This window comes from Rhinolophus ferrumequinum, chromosome 21 (genome assembly GCF_004115265.2).
Source record: "Rhinolophus ferrumequinum isolate MPI-CBG mRhiFer1 chromosome 21, mRhiFer1_v1.p, whole genome shotgun sequence".
In the NCBI taxonomy this organism is placed as follows: domain Eukaryota; kingdom Metazoa; phylum Chordata; class Mammalia; order Chiroptera; family Rhinolophidae; genus Rhinolophus; species Rhinolophus ferrumequinum.
The window spans coordinates 48,852,112-48,870,876 of record NC_046304.1 but is presented as its reverse complement, the minus strand read 5'-3'; the positions used below and the strand labels follow the sequence as shown (position 1 = coordinate 48,870,876).

The 18,765-nt window shown below is 56.9% G+C and overlaps 1 protein-coding gene across 1 annotated transcript in view; it reads left to right on the top strand.

The window, feature by feature from the left end:
• The window catches only part of SDK2 (sidekick cell adhesion molecule 2), a 251,570-nt gene that overhangs the window by 219,603 nt on the left and 13,202 nt on the right, over nt 1-18,765 (top strand). The window contains exons 37-44 of the mRNA XM_033091048.1: nt 1,347-1,533; nt 3,877-4,014; nt 6,700-6,861; nt 9,665-9,790; nt 12,829-12,993; nt 14,290-14,430; nt 14,721-14,859; nt 17,123-17,249. Of these exons, the coding sequence (XP_032946939.1) occupies nt 1,347-1,533; nt 3,877-4,014; nt 6,700-6,861; nt 9,665-9,790; nt 12,829-12,993; nt 14,290-14,430; nt 14,721-14,859; nt 17,123-17,249 (1,185 nt within the window). The remainder of the gene's footprint in view (nt 1-1,346; nt 1,534-3,876; nt 4,015-6,699; nt 6,862-9,664; nt 9,791-12,828; nt 12,994-14,289; nt 14,431-14,720; nt 14,860-17,122; nt 17,250-18,765) is intronic.

Below are 18,765 nucleotides of genomic sequence, written 5' to 3'. Positions count from 1 at the left end.
GCCCCAGGAACTAGTCCGCGATCCTTTATCTACATTAATTCTCTTCGTGCACTCTCACCAAGTAGTGTCTGTGTGCCGATAACACCCAGATTTTAGCAGTCACCTTGACCTTCCCCCGGTACCCCAAATTCAGCAAGATCTTTGTCTGCTGTTTATATCCCCATTGCTATGAATGGGTGAAGGAGTGAATGAACGAATGATTTAACGAATGACTCCCTAACTCTCACTCATCTACCCCTATGAGGTGACTCTGTTTAAAAAGGGGCGGAGGAGCAAAGGGTTACAGAAAAGCAAGGATTGCATGATCACAAGATGTCCTAACCACCATTCAAACATGCCAGGCAGGGACACGTATTAGCTCTTTCTCACTTTTATTAGCCGCCTCCAGGCAAACTGAGAAATCGAGAAGCCAGCAGCATGCAGAACCCCCTTCGGCCAGCAGGTGGCGCCAAATGCTCCCTAATCCTCCACGTGGCGTGGGGTTGACAGCTCTCTGGCCGGCCCCAGGTCAGAATTCTAAAACTAGTGCCGAATCTGATTTGGGGAATCGCTGATTTGGGGTGTTAATCTCGCTGAACATGAAGTAATTGGAAGCCCCGTGGAGCACCTGCTATGCCCCTGTGCTGAAACCTCCCGTAGCCATGCAGCACCTTCGTTCTTTCCTCTTTGTCACCTTCGCTCCTCACCTTGGTCCAGGGAAGTGGGAGTCTTTAACCTCATGATACAAACGACAGGACTGCAGCTCGGGGACGTCACTGGCCATGTCGCAGCCTTAGGAAATGGTGCGCTGGGGTTCAGCCGCACGCCGGCCTGCCTCTGTACCGGACTGCGAGCGTGCGGATGAATCACGGGGATGGGGGCGGGGCCCGTCAACCTGGAGCCACTGATGCAGCAGGCCTGACGCCCTGCATCCGTCACCAGCGCCTAGGTGATGCGACGCGCTGGTCCTTGCACCCCACTCTTCCCGGGGCGGGGGTTGCGGGACTCTACCCTGCACTTACCTCCCCTCTCAGGTTCCTGCAGAACAAAACAGGTTTATCCCTCCAATAGCTACATTCTGAGGATCCATATACGGGTGCCATGCTCAGTCCTGCAGGCACTGCAGAAAACATACAGCGGGTCTGTGCTCTTGTGGGGTTTGCAGTCTAACAGAGACTGGCGTACTAGAAAAGGAAGGTTCTGGAAGGGTTTCAAAAACAGCTCTTCAATGCTTTGATACTATTTCCTGGTGACCCACACCTACTGTCCCCGTGCGTGGATGGTACAGATGAAGGCGTGTCTGAGACGCTGGAGCAGGAGGAAAGCGGGGTGTGTCCCTCACTGCCACATCGTCTGTGCCCCGGCAGATTTATTTCTGGGAAGACCAGCAGCGGAACCTCACGGAACGGGTGAAGACGCTTTTCCTGGCTGAGAACAGCGTGAAGCTCAAGAACCTGACTGGCTACACCACCTACATGGTCAGCGTGGCAGCCTTCAACGCTGCGGGGGACGGGCCTCGGAGCACCCCCACCCGGGGCCAGACCCAGCAAGCAGGTGGGGAGAAGGCTGGCGGGAGGGGGGAGTCAGCCTGGGAAGTGGAGGACGGCTCTTGGGGGAGTGGAGGCATCTCATCCCACCTGCTGGATCTTATCCTGTCTGGGCTGGATGCCCAGTCCCCATGGGACTCTCCAGAGTGGGAGAGCACAGCCCACAAAGAGGGGCCAGCATGTGACACTCAGAAGACACTGTCCTCCTACAACCTTGGAGAGAGCCCCCAGGTCTCGCCCATCCTCCCCCCATCTTTCACCCATAGCCCTCCTGCCGATGGCAGCCCACTTCTGTTCCCTGCCTGTTCCCACCTGACTTCTCATATTGCCCTCGCTTTGTAAAGTCCACAAGCATGTATTGAACGTCGCCTGTGGGCCCGCACTATGCTCGATGCTGGGATCATCACAGTGAAGGAGACTGACCAGGTGCCCCCCACCCAGGGAGACGGACAGCTGATAAAGAGACGGAGGAAGCTCCGGTGTCTGTGTGTGTGAGATCTAAGGACAGAGGCAGGGGCGGCCGGATGGCGTTGGGTGGGGTTGCCTGCAGAGGCCTCGCTGAAGGGCTGACAGCTGAGCTGACACTGAGTGAGGAGAGGAGGCCAGCCGTGGGAAGTTCTGGAGGAGGGGTGTTCCGGGCAGAGGGAACAGCAGGTGCAGCGCTCTGGAGGCTGGAGGGCATTAGAGGGGCAGAGGGAAAGCCAGGTGGCTGGCTCGCGAGATAGTCAAGAGTCAGGTCATAGAGGAGGCCTTGGAAGGAAGACGGGATTCATTCTAAGTGTGATGGAAGCTACTGGTGGGTTTGAACAGCTGAGCGACAGAATTGGGTTTATGTTTTTAGCAGATCGCTCTGGCTGCTGTGCAGAGGGACGGACTGATGGAGGAGAGAGGCTGGAGGGTAGGGCAGGGCAGAGGAGAGGAGAGAGTGGTGGTCAGAGTCCTACTGCCCACACAGGCAGAGCCAGCCCTCTATAGACTGCCCAGAGTCACTTCTCAGGCATGATTACACTTGATATTTCCGGAAGCCCTGGGAACGGGCAGGGCAGGCATTGCCCCATTTCATGGTGAGTAAGGGTGGCCTGGGAAATGATGTTTCCCAGGGTCCCCCTGCTGGTCAGTGGGGAAGCAGAGGCTCGAGCTCAGAAGTCTGAGCTTGCCCTGAGCTGTCTTCATTGCACCAGTCCCCTTCCTTTGCCTGTCACGGAGTTCTCTCCTCGTGGATTTCCATACAAGCCTCTTGTGCTGACCTCCGTTAAGCTCCTTTTCCAACCTGCTGTTTCCTATTCTGTAAATGGCTGTTCCTCTTAAAGAGACAGCAAGGCCCATGGAGTCAGCTCCTAAGTATTGTCCTATTCAGGGACAAGCTCCGGCTCCAGGAAAACGCTTTCCCTGTACCGGCTCCCAAGGGTCTGTCTGTCTGTCTGCCTGCCTGTCTGTCCTGGCCACTCTCTGTCAGTGTCATCAGCCGGATGGGAGCCCCTGGGGGCCTGGAAGCTTCCGTCACTGTGGCAGCAGGACAATGTGTTCTGTCCCACGTCCCTCTCTGCAAGGGGAGGCAGGAAAGGCCCCCTGCGCTGGTCTTCCTCCTTCAAAGACAGCTCACTGACGGGCCCGTCGGAAGCAGGGTCGGGATTAGCTCCGGCTCAGTGGGGGAGGCCCTGGACGACAATAGCCTGGTCGTCCTGCTGGAGCCACCTTGGGCTGCTGCCCAGTTGATGCTCTCCATCTTCTCTGTCCTCCCCCAAAGAACCCGCCAACCCCCATGTTTTTGGTTCGCTTCAGGGTTCTCAAGCCAAGAAAGCATCTCTTCCAGAGGGTTTGACGGCCCCTGGCTCTGGCTGCTCCTGGCAGTGTGGCCTCTGGGCCCCTGGAGATGAGGGAAAAGCTGTATCTCCTGCAGTTCTGGCACCTTGTTCAATGCCCACCTGATGCTCTGAGGCCCCGACACCCCCTTCCTTCTCCACCAGGGAAGCCAAAAGACAAACCCCACAAAGCCAAGACATGGCCTGGCCCTGCAGAGACCCTGGGGTGCAACATAGGCGTGTCCTGGCCTCTTAACCCGGGCGCAGGCCGCTTAGCAGGAGGAACCTGAGTTCTCCAACTTTAGAAAAAAGCAAGTCCCCTATCCTCCCAATTCTTGGACTCTGATACTGGAAAGTGAATGCTAAAGGCACATTGGGGAAGGGGAGGAGGTCTAGTGACCTTTGGTGAGCCCTCCTGCACGTAGGTCTGTTCTCTTGTTATTCTCTGGCCCAAACCCCACTGCTCTGGCTGGCTCCTTAAAGCCGAACAGGGCTTTGAACGTCCAGAGGAAGCAGAAACAAAAGCCGTGTGCTCTCTCCCCTTGCAGCCCCCAGCGCTCCCAGCTCGGTCAAGTTCAGTGAGCTGACCACAACCTCGGTGAATGTGTCCTGGGAGGCCCCACGGTTCCCCAACGGTGTCCTGGAGGGCTACCGGCTGGTGTACGAGCCCTGCACCCCCGTGGACGGTAAGTGGGGGCCCCAATGTGGCTCCCTAACCCTGCCTTGCATGGGTTCCTTCTTAGCTGGGGCCCCCTCCACCATCACTGCACAGTCCATGGGGCAAGCATCTCCCCAGCCTATAAACGGGAAACTGAGGCCTGGACGAGAGAAGAGGGAATTCAAAAGTGAAACAAGAGCACATTGGGGGCAACACTGGAATGGCGCCTCGGTGTCCTACCGTGTTTCCCCGAAAACAAGACCTAGCCAGACAATCAGCTCTAATGCATCTTTTGGAGCAAAAATTAAAATAAGACCTGGTCTTATATTATAATAAAATAAGACTCTTATATTAATTCTTGCTCCAAAAGACGCATTAGAGCTGATTGTCCGGCTAGGTCTTATTTTCGGGGAAACACAGTAACTCCCAGGAGAGGATTTTAAAGTATATTCTTCCCTGTCAGTGAATGGCAGTGAGGGGAAGACCTGTGAGAGATAGATCGTTCCAAAGGGGACAGGTCTCTGTCGGGCTCATGAAGACGGGGCGCCCCAATGGTCCCAGCCTATGCATGCTCCCCCAAATTTAGGGTCTCAGCCTTACTCTGAGTTCAGCCTTCTTTGCCTTTTGTGGTGTCAGAAACTCCTTTGAGAATCTGATAAAAGCCTACAGCCTCTCCCCAGAAAGATGCACAATTTGGGAGTCGTTGCACCCCTGTTCCCTCTGTGAACCTCAGATATGAACCCTGCTCTGCAGGTTGTCTCCCTGTGACCCTGAGCCCCGTTCATTTGAGCTGTCCTCAGAGGCCCCCAGCTCTCCCTCTAGGCCCTGGCTGAGACCCGACCCCCGTCCTGTTCTCCCCCAGGGGGCTGCTCCCCCATGGCTGATGTGGGGTGAGCCCAGAAATCACGGCTATTTACTTAGAGAGGTGGGAAGGAGACTGGGCTCCCAGTTGCCTGCGTCCAATTCCAGAGCCCAGCAAGGCCGTGGGGATATGGCTGGCCTACCAGGTGGCGTCCTGGCAGTCGGAGGTGACCGCCTCTGGGCTCATACCTCCCCGACCATGGAGCCTGGCCGGAACAAGGGGCGGAGCCCTGAGAAGGCGGCAGAGGCCAGCAGTTCTGGGTCAGCCGAGGAAACAATGGCCCTCAGTTTCCTCTGCCACCACCTGCGTGCCAGCAGCTCCCTGCCCTGCAGAGTGGCCCTGTATGCTAGGACGCCGAGGAGGAGCCAGCCCCAGGAGATGTGGTCAGGTGCAGGGCCCGGGAAAGGGGCCAACTGTCCCGAGAACAGGAAGGAGAGGACAGAGGTCACGGGGAGGAAGCCGAGGCCCACGGCCCAGGCACTCAGCACAGCGGCCTCCGCCTGGCCAGCCCAGGGGACTCCCACACCTTGAGAGGTGAACGCTTTGCCTTCGGTTCCTCCATCCAGCAGTGTCTGGACCACATGGCTGACCCCACACCTTACATATTTCCATCTGCCCATGAGGGCCCAGCCAATGAATAGGACCCTCGAGCCCTGTGTGTGGCTAGACGATGCTCAGCCTGGCTAGCACAGCGTCTGCGCCCCTGGTTCATGCCTCAGCCTTGGGTTCAGTCCGGCAGCATCAGATCCCCAGAATCCAGCGACCCCTTCCCCCTTTGTAGAGAAAACCAAGGCCCAAGAGGATGAGGGGCTGGCTTGCCCAGAAATGCCAGGGAGCAGATACCCCCAGCTGCTATCCTGGATCCGAAGGCATATCCGCACATCACCCCACAGGTCACTTCACTGCTGCAGGAAACACCTCTTGAGCACCCAGTGCTCTGTCATTTAGCACTTCATTCATTCGATAAATAGATGGGGCACCTACCGCAGGCCAGGTGCTCTGCTGTTTTATTCCACCTCATAACGTCCTGCCTAAGATGCTACTGATACCCTCACTCAGTAGGAGAACAAATTGAAGCCAGGGTAAGGGACATGTCCAAAGACCCCCAGGGCCAGCACTGGGGTCTGTAGAGCCCGTCTTCCAGTGGCGACTGGTGTACTTGGTAGACATGGGAGCTGAAAGCCAGTCCCGGCCCTTGGGGAGGCTGGTGGGCAGGAGGATTTTGGTTTGTGAACCACAGAGCACAGACTCCCACCTCCTAAAAACCATCCCAGGCCTCCCCTCTAGTTGTCATGATTTGGGGTACGGTTGGCGGAGGGCTCGGTGTGAGCTTCTGGCCCTCGCTGGCACAAGAAGGATGAGGGAGTCCAGGCAGAGCCGAGGTGGTCCTGGCAGCAGGAGCTGAGGTTGTCCTCAGCTGGCTGCAGGTGTGTCCCCTGGGCTGTGTTGCCTTTACAGAAACTCTTCCTGAAAGGTGATCCTTGGGATTCAAGTTCGGCGGGCTGTGACATGGGGGAAAAAAACAGGGATAAAATATATTTGGGGTACAATGGTCCAGTTAAACAGGATGGTGAGTTGTGTTTTTCCTCTAGGTGCTAATGGCCCCTGTGGTAATTCCGCAGACATGCAGTCAGTAGGTAGCTTTTCTCAAACTTACTTAGCCCTGGAATCCTTTGTTCTAAGAACAGGCTGTAGGACAGTGGCCTGAGAAACAGTCTTGGAGACACTGCCATGTGGCCGAGGATGCAGGTCCCCCCTGATGCCACGGGGACAGCCCTGGCAGTGTCTGCTGCCCCTGCCCCACAGGCCTCACTGGCCCCCGGGTCCCCACATGCTCTGCTTTGCCCCCAGGAGTCAGTAAAATCGTGACGGTGGACGTGAAGGGGAATAGCCCTCTGTGGCTGAAGGTGAAGGACCTGGCAGAGGGCATGACCTATAGATTCCGTATCAGAGCCAAGACCTTCACGTACGGGCCTGAGATCGAGGCCAACATCACCACCGGCCCAGGCGAAGGTAGGGGAGCTTCGGGCGGACACGCAAGCTGCCACCCTCCACACACAGCATTCAGCCCCCCGAGTTGGAAGGGGCGTCCAGAGCCACGCTAGAGCCTGGAGACACAGGGATGAGCAAGACGAGGTCCGTGGTGGAGCTCGTGGGTTGGGGGTCTGACGACACAGAGCAGACACCCAGGAGCTCGCGCGTGCGGGGAGTGCCTGGGGGGAGGCTAGTTGGGGGAGGAAAGGCAGCCGGGCTATAGAGGGTCACCTGCACCATCAGAGGTTTCTCAGGAGGCCATTTAGGTCAGAACCTCTGGAATTCTTGCGGTAAATGCAGATTCCCGGGCCTCAGGAGATCAGAATCTCTGAGCCTCCACACTGGGAATGTGCATTTGAACGAGAGCTGAGGGTGGCCGCCTAAGAGAGCCGCTGCTCTGGAGGGCATTGAGGTGAGAAGATGAGTCTGGCCCAGCCAGAGGCAGGGTCACCTGCCAGGCTACATCTTTTCCGGACAGAGGCGACAGAGGCTGGCAAGGTTAGAGAAGAGGGGAAGAGAGGAACAAGGCAGTGGTGCTCAGGGCCTGAGGCGGGAGGGGCGGGGAGGAGGAGGGCAGGGGAGCCTAGCGACCAGAGTTTGGGTTTTGTGACACCTCTGAGGTCGTCCTTGGGCTGGAGGAATTTTTCAGCTTTAGCTTTGAGTTTAGCTTTCCAAGGTCCCTGTCACTTATATAGGAGGATATCCCATCCTGACACCAAAGCCACCTCCCAGAACACTCTGTTCCCTCCCTCCCTGAAAAGGAACTGCAGCCATCCCACACTTTTTCTAAAATCCCTCCTCCTCCTTATGCTCCTCCTGCTCCTTCCTGCCCCACTGGCCAGGCGCGGACCAGGGCCTGGCTTAGCCCGGCCTCTGCGAGGTGAACTGGACCTGAAGAGGCTGCCTCTCACCTTTCAGACAGGTTTTCCCTTCCTGCTGGTTCAGGCTGGCCACTCCACTGTCTCTTCCTGGGTACTTTCTATTCCCTCATCTTGTTCAGCAGAGAAGCTGTCTGGCTCCTGGGCTTCATTGGAACAAAACCCACAGGACTGCAGGAGGAAGCTTGCCCGGGAGCTGCCCTGCTCTGCCCTGTACCTGCCCCCAGCCCCTCCCTGCGTACCTCTCACCTGAGCCTGCTTCCCTGGAAAACAAACAGGAAGAGAGCTGTCAGGGCCAGCAGTGGCATGGGGACAGGAGACGGCCATCTGGAGGACAGAGTGTTCCAACCTGAGGCCTGAAGGGTCCCAGGCTGGGGGCAAGAGGGGGGCAGGAAGTGCGGAGGAGGTGGGGGCCCCTGAGGAAGAAATGAGGTGTACCCTGAGGGTACGGGTGAGGAGGGGTCCAAAGCGGGAGGATGTGCAGCCTGGTGACCTGTTTCCCCCAGGCCAGGCAATGGCTGGGTGCAGGAAGCTTCTGGTCTGGGACGAGACGACAGCTCCTTCTCTCAGCCCTGAGTGCCATCCTGTGCAAAACGAGAACGTGGGTTCTGGAGCCCCCATCTCACCCTTCACACTTCCTTGGGTTATGTTCCACAGCCCCAGTCCATCAGCTGCCTTTGCCCCATGTTGTAGGCAGGACGCACGTTAGGGAAGGAGGGAAGGAAGGAAGGAAGGAAAGGAGGCCCTCCTAGGTCCTAGGTCCCAGGTTGGGACTGGATGCAGGGCGGGCAGTGGACTGCCAAGCTTCGTTAGTGAGTCCCTGGCCTCCTGTCTGGCCTGCCACCTCTCCTGGGCCCAGAGAATCTTGAATCCGGTGCTGGACTCTCAGCTCCTCTCCCAGCAGGCATCCACAGGGGCCACCCTGTACTCTCTCGGACAGCCAGTCACCCACCATTCACTGTCTCGTTCCCTTGTTCCACAAGCACCTGCTACACGCCTGGCTGTGGGCATACCGGCCTCACGTCTGACGGGGAGCAGGCATGTGAGGGACAGCACACAGGGTCATGGCGTGGACGGCACTGGGAGGACCACGGATAGACATGGGCCTGTGCTGCAGGGCACCCCCAGACAGTAGGGGCTCGGGACCCAGCAGATACAACTGGCTCACTCTTCTTATTACAGAAGTAAACTCATGCTGCTCTGCCTCCTGGGGCCAGTGCCTCAGAGCAGGGCTGCCTGCTACTCTGAGGCACCTGCCACCCCGGGACAGCCGGTGGGGGAGCGCAGGTCTCTTCTCCCTCCTCTTACAGCAGAGGCCGAGGACCTCCTGCAATTCCAGTGTCTTCTCCCCTTGTCTTATAGCAAACACAGCTGGTGTTGGAGGATTTCAGGCAGGAGGTAGGGAGGACATTGCCATCACAGGCCAGGAGAGAGGTTGGGGGACCCTCCAGCCTCCCCCTCCAAAACCAACTTCCTTCTGTCATGGGCTATCTGCCATTATCACACCCACTGCCTCCCATGACACATCCCTTCAAGCCTTACATTCCAAAAGGCCCTTAGAGAGAGAAACCGAGGCAACGGAGAGCTGTGTGAATTGATCAGTCATCCATCCAATGGTTCTGGGTTAGAAATAGGAACCTGGGTCTCCTCAATCTGCTCCAGAGACCTTTTTGGCTTCACCCCATATACCCTTTCCTGCCCCTGAATTTAGAATTCGGGGGGGATGGGTGACCCAGAGGAGAACACCGTTGGATCCGACAGGCCCAGTCTGAGACACGCTCCTTGGGCCTCGGCACGTGCAGGGTTTCCAGAGACCCTGGCCCGTTTGGTTTTGTCACCCAGCCCCTCCTGCTGGGTACCCATCTGGCCCTGTACATCTCTTGCCCATCGTGTGCTGTTTGCAGGTGCCCCGGGACCACCTGGAGTGCCCATCATCGTGCGGTACAGCTCTGCCATCGCCATCCACTGGTCCAGCGGAGACCCTGGCAAAGGGCCCGTCACCCGCTACGTCATAGAGGCCAGGCCTTCAGGTACGCCCCCTTCCTCTTCCTGTGGAGCGGGAGTCCACGTCTCACTTTCTCCCTCCTTCCCGAGTTCCTCCATTTGGCACATTTGTCACCTGAGATGGCGCTTGTGTGCTTCAAGTGAAGCTAGAGGTGGCCTGTGTGAGTGGAAAACAGGGAGGTGCATCCTTAGTTAAGGAAGACCTCAGAGGCCGCCGGAGAATGGTGCTTGGTGCCAGGTGCGGACCAGCTCAGGGGGTGGATCATTCAAGAAGCCAGAGAAGCAGGAGTTTAGCTCCCATTGGATAAACACCCGTGCCGTCCACACAGCCCCAGTGACCCATGCCCCATACTGAGGCCGGCTGTCCCCCAGCGACCCCAGCTGCCTCTTTAAGGCCGGTCTCTGACGTCGTGACTGTCTTGGCAAACCCTGGAACTGCACCACCCTCTCCTGTCAAGCCTGCAATCGAATCTCAGGAACTTCCAAAGCCATCAGGAGATGAGTGGCTGACAAGTCGCTCCAGGGGGCTGCAGTGCACACGCCTGTTTCACTGTTGTCACGACACCTGCTTCTCCCGGCTCCCCTTACTCCCCTTAGCCCTCGGCCACTGCCAGCTCCGTCCGTTGCTGGGCTTCGAGTTAATCAGAGGCGCCAGAGCCAGTGAAGGCTGGAGGCTTGTTCTTGGTCTTCCAGGGACCTGTGATTAGGTGATCGAAGTGGAGAAATTAAAAACACAAAACAAAAACCAAACCACTTTGCTGCTCCAGTACAAGCAGTGAACAGCAACCATAATGGGAAGTGGTCAGGCATGGCAGTAGCTACTACTTCTAATAGGAGCATCGAAACAGTGACAAATGGGTCATTCCTCGGGGTAGCTGAGCACTAGTCATCTCAATAGCTAATAGTTAATCCCGGTGGTTTCAGGAAGCCGCTACCACCCCGTCATTGCCTGAATCTTAGGCTAATAATTACAGTCGAACATAGCTAATACATCTACCAGCTCAGATCCAACGTGTAGCTGGAAGGTACGTGTGCGTTTGGCTCTCGCTCTACTCCAGATGGTCCCTCCCCGGCCCTCCAATGCCAGCTGCTGAGTTGGCCAGGGGACCGCCGTGTGCTATTCCCAACCGGGGCCTGAGCCTGTTTTTTCCACCCAAGTTGGCCGGCCAAGGTGCCAGGCTGTGGAATGTTGGCTCCAGACTTTGGCCCTGTTGATTTTCCTACGCGCCCTGGGAGGCCTGGCCTGGGACCCGGTATTCCGGGTTTGGGGGCTGTAACTTCACCCATACAGGTGGGACCAAGGACTGAGGATAAGATGAAAAAGATCCAGCCGGGACCCCTTGAAGGGTCCGGACTCAGAGCAGTGCCAGAGGGCTGGTGGTGGGGGTGGCAGGCGCTGAGGAGAGGATGGAGGGCACGGGGAATGCCTCTCCCTGCAGTTGCGTGCGAGCAGGCGCCTCTTACGGGTGGGCACCTCCATGTCCCCAGTGGCATATGGCCTCAGCCTCCTCGTCTTCAGGATATGCTGTTTGCTGGGCAGAAGCAACTGAACACGCCTGCTTTCTATGAACCGAGAGCAGCCAGGCACTGAGACAGGGCGGGGGGGGGGGGGGGGGGGCGGGATTGAACCCGCCCCACAGATCAGCCGACTCCCAGGGTGGGAGGCCAAAGCCACAGCATGACATTCCAGCAGTTTCTGGGTCGTCCTGGCCTTACCCTTTGTTTCTGTGTGGGGCTGGATGAGGCGGGTCAAACAGCAGGCAGGAGGCTCCAGCTTCTGGAAAACAGCAGGGGCCTGGACGAGCCCATCCGGCAAACTCTGATTGTACTGGGTACCATCCTGGGCACCCAGAGGGAGGTAGTGTGGTGCCCGGCGGAGTCACACGGCTCTGGGATGAAACCCTAGCTCTGCCACTTCGGGCCGTGTGGCCTTGGGAAGATGGGTTCCGCTCTCTTTGAGCCTTAGTTTCCTCAGCTGTAATATGAGCACAACAGTTTCTCCTTCTCGCCATTACTGCGGGTACGAAAAGTAAAGCCCGTGCTTGATGAGGAGTGAGCTGTCACTGTTACACTGTCACCATCATCATTACCATCACTGTGATGGCCACGAATGCGAGAATTCAGAGTTCCCGGAGGAAAATGGATTTGCACCCCAACACTTAGATTTCGGGGTATGCAGTACTGACATTGGGGGGCCTAGCACTCTGAAGAGGCCGGGGAAGAAGGGTTGGCGTTCATTTTTTCAACAATAGAGGATGCCCATGCAAAGACAAATTAGGCATGAACCCTGCCCTGAGAAATTTCACAGCCTCGCAGGAGAGAAAGAGACGTCACACAAAAGACGTGATGTGTAGGAGGTGGACACCCACAACCAAACACGTGAGACGGAAGGTGTGTCCAAGGCCCAGGAGAATCCTGTGAGGACAGCGGATCCCTCCCCCTCTCTGGCCCCTCGCTCTCCTCAGACCTCTGCTGCTAAGCTTGGAGGACCCGAGATGGGCCCCCATCAAACCCAGGCAACCTGACCAAACCCTCACAGGCGACCCCAACCCCTCCTGAAGCTGTTTAAAACACACACGCACGCACGCACGCACGTCCTCTTCTTTTTGCCAGATGCCACACTGCTTATCTTTTGAATAGGAACAGGAATCAGAAAAATAGGGGCCTTATTAAGTCCCAGAGGTGACACCCATAGCATACAGGCTTAGGCAGCCACTTAACATGATGTCGACCGGTGCTTTTTCATGACACAGAAAACAGAACATGTAGAGTTCTGCCTACAAGGGTGAAAACGGTCTTTCTGTTTGTCTGGATGGTGATATTGGGCTGTTTCTTATACTATTTTCTGCATATTACACATTTTTAATATTTTATAGACATTTTAACAGAAAAGATAAAAATGTCAGATACTACAAAAGGCATCTTTTAAAAAAAAAAAATCTCCTGAGGACCTACTAGGTGTCAAGCACTGGAGATTGGTGTTGACAGGCCTGGCTCTCGGGGAGCAACAGGTGGGATGCGGGGGCCTCCCCCTCACGGAGCACCTCCCTCTCCGCTCTTGCAGACGAGGGGCTATGGGACATCCTCATCAAAGACATCCCCAAGGAGGTGACCTCCTACACGTTCAGCATGGACATCCTGAGGCCGGGCGTGAGCTATGACTTCCGGGTCATTGCAGTCAATGACTATGGTTTTGGCACCCCCAGCAGCCCCTCCCAGTCTGTACCAGGTACCGGCCTGTGGGGTGAGGGATGGGGGACGCCCCTTGGAAGAGGCTGGGCAGTGGGGAAGGAGGCGAGGCAGGAGAGCATCGGAAGCCTTGGGATGGGGACCAAAATGCATTGTCCTCTCAATGCTCCGAAGCAGTGAGCCCAGGGCTAGGGCCTGAGTCAGCTTTCAACTCTGGAAGAAGCTGGGGACAATGACGCTTTGGGGTTCCTTTCCAAGGACAGCAGAAGCCCTAGGCAGGGGGCCCAGTGGGCTTGTGGACAAATCAGTGGGCCCAAGATGAGAGCTTCCGTGAGCTCACCGCCTAGGGATTCAAGGGCGCCAGGCCATAAACTGTGTGTTTCCATAGAAACCACCCCCCAACACAGAGTCAGCAGCCAGCGGAGCAGAGGCCTCGTCGACCTGACGGAGCAGTGCCTGGGTGGGGCGGGCTGCCATCCTCCCCTTTCGCCTCTCCTTCTTCCCATCCAGCATGTCTCAGCTCACAAACGACTCGAATATCGAAACCTATGGCCCCACATCTAACCACTAACCACTCCTAATACCAAGGTCTCATCCCTCCAGCAGAGCTATAACTCAGACTTTACCCTCACCGGGGGAGTTTCAGAAACCTGGCCGTCTCCCTCCTCCCACACACTGTCACACTTGCCCAGATTGATAAAACCGAATGGTGGGAAATAAACGCTTCAGGACTGACATAGAAGACAGCCCTTCATCAGGCAGCAGCGTGATGCTGGGTGCAGAAAGAGTAATACTGGGGGTTTTGAAAGATGGGAGCCCTACCTGGAGAGGCATTCTGAAGACCCACTCATGCCCACCCTCCCAACTACCCCTGCTTCCTGCTACCAGCAGAAGGCTCATTCCCAACTAAAGCGGGGAGAAACTCTCCCAGGCCCACCACAGGCCAGACAAGCACATTTCCAACACAAATTTGGGTCCGCCTATCAAGGTAGACCATGGGTAGCAATGGAAACAAAAACAAAGAAAAATAGCAAGCACGCTCCCCTTCCTGCACGCCGACCCGTGTCTTCAGCAGACATCACTAATCAATCCCGGCACTCCTTCCTAGTGAATCCAGAAGCAACCTCAGAACACCTTGACACAGCCCAGTTGATCGGAGCTGGCACTTGAGATGAAACTGTCCCTACTAACCTTGTCTTAGGTTCGACCTCATTCAGAGGGCACAGACCCCACGTACCCGTTCACAGAGCAGGTGGTAGGCTCCCAGCTAGAGGGGGAGGTTTGGAGGCAGAAGGAGGCTGACCGCCCTGGCCCTGACACCCCATCCGTGTTCCAGCCCAAAAAGCCAACCCGTTCTACGAGGAGTGGTGGTTCCTGGTGGTCATCGCTCTCGTCGGCCTCATCTTCATCCTGCTTCTGGTCTTTGTGCTCATCATCCGGGGCCAGAGCAAGAAGTACGCCAAGAAGACGGACTCGGGTGAGCTGGCACCCTGCCCTGCTGGCTGGCCTGGACTTCCACGTGTCTGCCTTCCTTTCAGCATGGGTGGCAGGAGTGGTTGGGCAGGGGTCTTTCTCAGTCCTGGAAATGCATCTGCTCTGATAGGTGGGGACAGCCTAGGCATCCTATACAATCTCCATCTCCTGTTTTGCTTTCAACTTGAAGAAGGAAAATGGGGCAGTCCAGCCAGGTGGAGGAGGGGAGGCCACCTGATCTATGGGGATGGAGTGATTGACCGGATGTCCATCTCTCCCCCACCCCCACCTCAGGGAACAATGCCAAGTCTGGTGCCCTGGGCCACGGGGAGATGATGAGCCTGGACGAAAGCAGTTTTCCTGCCCTGGAACTCAACAACCGACGACTGTCCGTCAAGAACTCATTCTGCCGAAAGAATGGCCTGTACACCAGGTAGTGAGCTGTCTGCATGGGGGACCAGAGGCTGGAGGTTTGGGGACCAGCAGTGCCTGGGGTGTGGAGGACTCTTGGGAGGGTCACTAGGCAGACAGTGTCCACTTCGCCTCACCACCTCTTACAAAATGGCATTCCAGCTCAGCAACTGGGGATGGTCAGCAAAAAGACACAGGGAGGCCTGAGCAGTACCAGGGGTTGGGGGCCACAGCCCGGGCAAGGGCACACTGGGGGTAAAGTCACAAAGAGGTGCCTACAAAGGGTTTGTGCCATGGACAGCAGAATGCAAATAACCTGCACAATTTGGAAAACGAACCTACTCCCATCTGGAGCCAGCTGTTCCTAGGAACAGCCTGAAGCTGTGATGGTTACTTGCCCCAAAGAGGAGATGGACCCAGCCAAGGTAGGCTGGGCAGACACGCCTAAGTGAGAGGTGCCGGGAGCTCTCCTGATTGCTTATGCCCTCCCTGTCTTCCTCGCAATTGTGGAAAGAAAGGGCACTCTGAGTGTAGACACCTCTCCCCTGGGTCCTCGCTTACACCTGCTGTAGTTGCTCAACAGTTTTCTCCGTCCCCCACGTCAGCACTCTCAGCACTGTCCTCAAAGGGCCACATCCAAGAGCAGCCAACTGGGAAGGATGAAGCTGGTGGCACACAGCCTCCTGTGTCCTCCTGACTTCTCTCCAACCCCCGGCCCCCTCCTAGCCCTCCTCCCTGTAGCCAGCCGGACTGCCCATCTCCAAGGGCAGGGGCAGCTGACAAAACTTCTTTCTGTTTGGTCCTCGAGGGAAGAGGCGACGTGTGTGTTCTCAGGAGAGAGGGAGGGGTGCGCAGTCCAGCAAGACCCAGCTCTCATCCTCCGCCAAAGCCAGCGTTCCAAAGAAAGGGCCATTTGAGGCCGTAGTGGCAGGCCCAGCATGGCCACCACAGCCCCGCCAGGCTGGCTCCAGGGCCCTGCCACATGGAACAAGGGGGCGTTTCACCGGCAGCCTGGCCTCTCACGCCCCAGTGTACACACACAGACCTTGGCCCCTGAGTGTCCCTACACGGCTGTGTGTACATAGAAATCCCATTTGCACCAAACCAGCCCTTGGCTCCAGGCCCTGACTCAGCCACAGTGACACTGCCAGCCCTTGCTCACCCAGTATGTCCAACACAACACTAGCCTGGCACCCCATTTTCTCCCTTCTCTTTGTGTTATATATTTGCTTCTCTTGTGTGCTGATGGCTAATCCTGTTATTGTTTTATTTGTAAGGAATTGAGAGATGGGCTTTGTGGATTGGAATTAAACCAATGCAGATATAGTACAAGAAGTCGGCGGGGGTAGGGGGTTGCTTCTGACATATCTCCAGGCCGCGGGACTGTTCCCAGACAACGTTTCTGCAGCAAACAGCTGTTGGCCCCCGTGCAGACAGCTAGGTTCAGAACCACAGTTCCAGAAAACCTTCCTGGAGCAGGCTGGGCAGATCTCAGGACATCAGGCCCTGGGCAGCGCCTCCCTTGCACCCGATCCGGAGAGTAGAGTCATGGAGGATGCCAGCCACCTGCCCAGTGCCCCCGGGAGCTTGCCCTGCCCACTGTCCTTACCCTGGGCTCATGTGGCTCAGGAGAGCCCCTGCCTCTAGCCTCTAGGCACCCATGGCAGGCGACACCCTGTCCTGGGTATTTGTGCCAATGACTCAGAGCCAGGCCTCTAACTTAACGGAGAAATGCATAACTTTCTCTAGGGCTTTTCAAAGGTAGGGTGTGACTTAGGGCCTGAAACTGCTTCTGGTCTCAGAGCAGATGAGCAGATTGGGAGGGAGGAAAAGAGGGAGGGAGGCGGTGGTTTTTCCTTTTCCTCCTAGCCCTTTGTGTTAACTCTCTAAAGCTCACTTTGTGAGGGTAAGAATTACATGGGGAGTTTGCCCGCAGCGCAGGCCTCCAAGCCTCACCTGAGATTATGAGTCAGGAGGGCTCAGGAGAGCTCAGAGTGCTTTGTAACCTTCACTGCCAGGTGATCCCCATGCCTGAGGTCTTGGAAGCACAAGTGGAGAATCCAGGTGCCCTCCCCCAACTTCCCTGGAAGATTGGCCCGGCTCCCTGCACCATCCGCACCCCACGCCGGGCCTCCTGCCCACGTTCTGCCCTCCAGGCCACAGGCCTGGGAGGAGCAGACACAGTCGGATGGGGAGTCCACCTGCGTGTCTCACCGTGGCCTCCCCGGGCCTGGGCAGCTGCTCTGAGGGAGGCCGCGTCTCAGCCCCTCCCTCACTCTCTCTAGGTCTCCGCCCCGGCCCAGCCCGGGCAGCCTGCACTACTCTGACGAGGATGTCACCAAGTACAACGACCTCATCCAGGCCGAGAGCAGCAGCCTGACTGAGAAGCCCTCGGAAATCTCCGACTCTCAGGTGAGGCGCGGGAGGGCCAGGTGTCCCGGAGAGGGGAGTGGAGCGGCCCTTTCCCGGAGTGCAGCCCTGCCCAAGGGCCCATCTCAGGAGCGGTTCCCTCCTTTCCCTTACGGGCCCCAGAGGCCCCAGGAAACTACCCAGAAGTCATATGTTGGCCAGCTGCCGTCCCCCATGTTCTGCTCAGAGTGTGCACCCAGGTCTAGTGGGGTCCCTGGAACCATGGTCATGTAAAATCCCCCAGGAGTATGGTCCTCAGACTCTCAGGAGTCACCCCACATGCGCCGTCACTCAATAGCTCTGGCCTGCATAGACTTGTGAAGGCGTGAAGAGGAGGCTGACACAGCCGAGTGCATTGCCAGAGCCCGAGAACCGTACACTGAGCTGGGTCAGAATGAGCTCAGAAATGGAAGGCTGGGTACCCTGGAGCCCCAAGAATGGGGAGCAGTGTAGACTGATGAGGCATTAAGCTTTGGTGGTTGAGACCTGAGTTTGAATCCTGGCTCTGCTGCCTGTGAGCTGGGGTGTTCTGGGTGTGATAGGGAACCTCTCTAAGCCTCGGTTTCTCCATCTGTAGAATGGGCAGGGGTAATAACAGGCTCTCTCATTAGGGCTGCGGAGAGGATTCACTGCGATTAGGCACAAAGAAGCTTCGCACAGGGCCTGGCACATGGTAACCGTTCAATAAATGTCAGCTTTTACATTAAGAAGGGGAGGTGCCTCTGGGAGACAGAGCTTTATAGACGCTGCCATTAGGTGGGGCATGAGGGGACACTCGGTTCCAGGCTACGGGGAGACGGGGCTGAGTACATTCCCATTAAGTGATGTTACGGCCTCCCTCCGCAGCCCTCTCGTCCTTGGCCAAGCCTCGTGGTTGCCCAGGAGGGGCCGAAAAAGGCCACTATGTCCCACGCCCTGGACCTTTCTGCCTGGTCCTGGGAGCGGACAACAAGGAAGAGGTGCCAGCAGCGAGCAGGGTTGTCGGCCATGTGGGAGGTGCCAGCAAGCCTGGGATCTGTTTGTGGGCCCCGTGGACCGAGGGCCTCTTGCCCGCTGCTGTTTTCTTCAGCTCCAGGGTTACCGATGGACTTGGCAGAGCCAAGCAGGCTGGAGCTAACAGCCCAGCTCAGAGCTGGCAGGGACAGAGACCCCGACTTAGCCTGGCTTACACAGGGACTCATGTGATTCAGGTTGTGACACCTTGTTATAAGTATTTAACTCCTTGAAGCCACATAAACATGGGGACTTACAAAGGCTAGGCTTCCCGGAAGCATGATTTTTCTTTCTTTGTCCCCAAAGATGCTGATTAGCATTTAGATTCTAGGCACTCAAGGTGAAAGTCAGAAAAATAAAGGGAGCGACTGTAACAAGGGGCTTCTTAACCACGCTCCTGTGTACGAAGAGCAAGGTGGTAGCCAGCCAGAGGGACACCCTGTGTTGCTCAGGTCAGCCTCCCCGACCTTGTGCAGAGGACACTGTTATCCACCCTCAGTGGCTGAGCGCCAGCCTACCAGGGAGT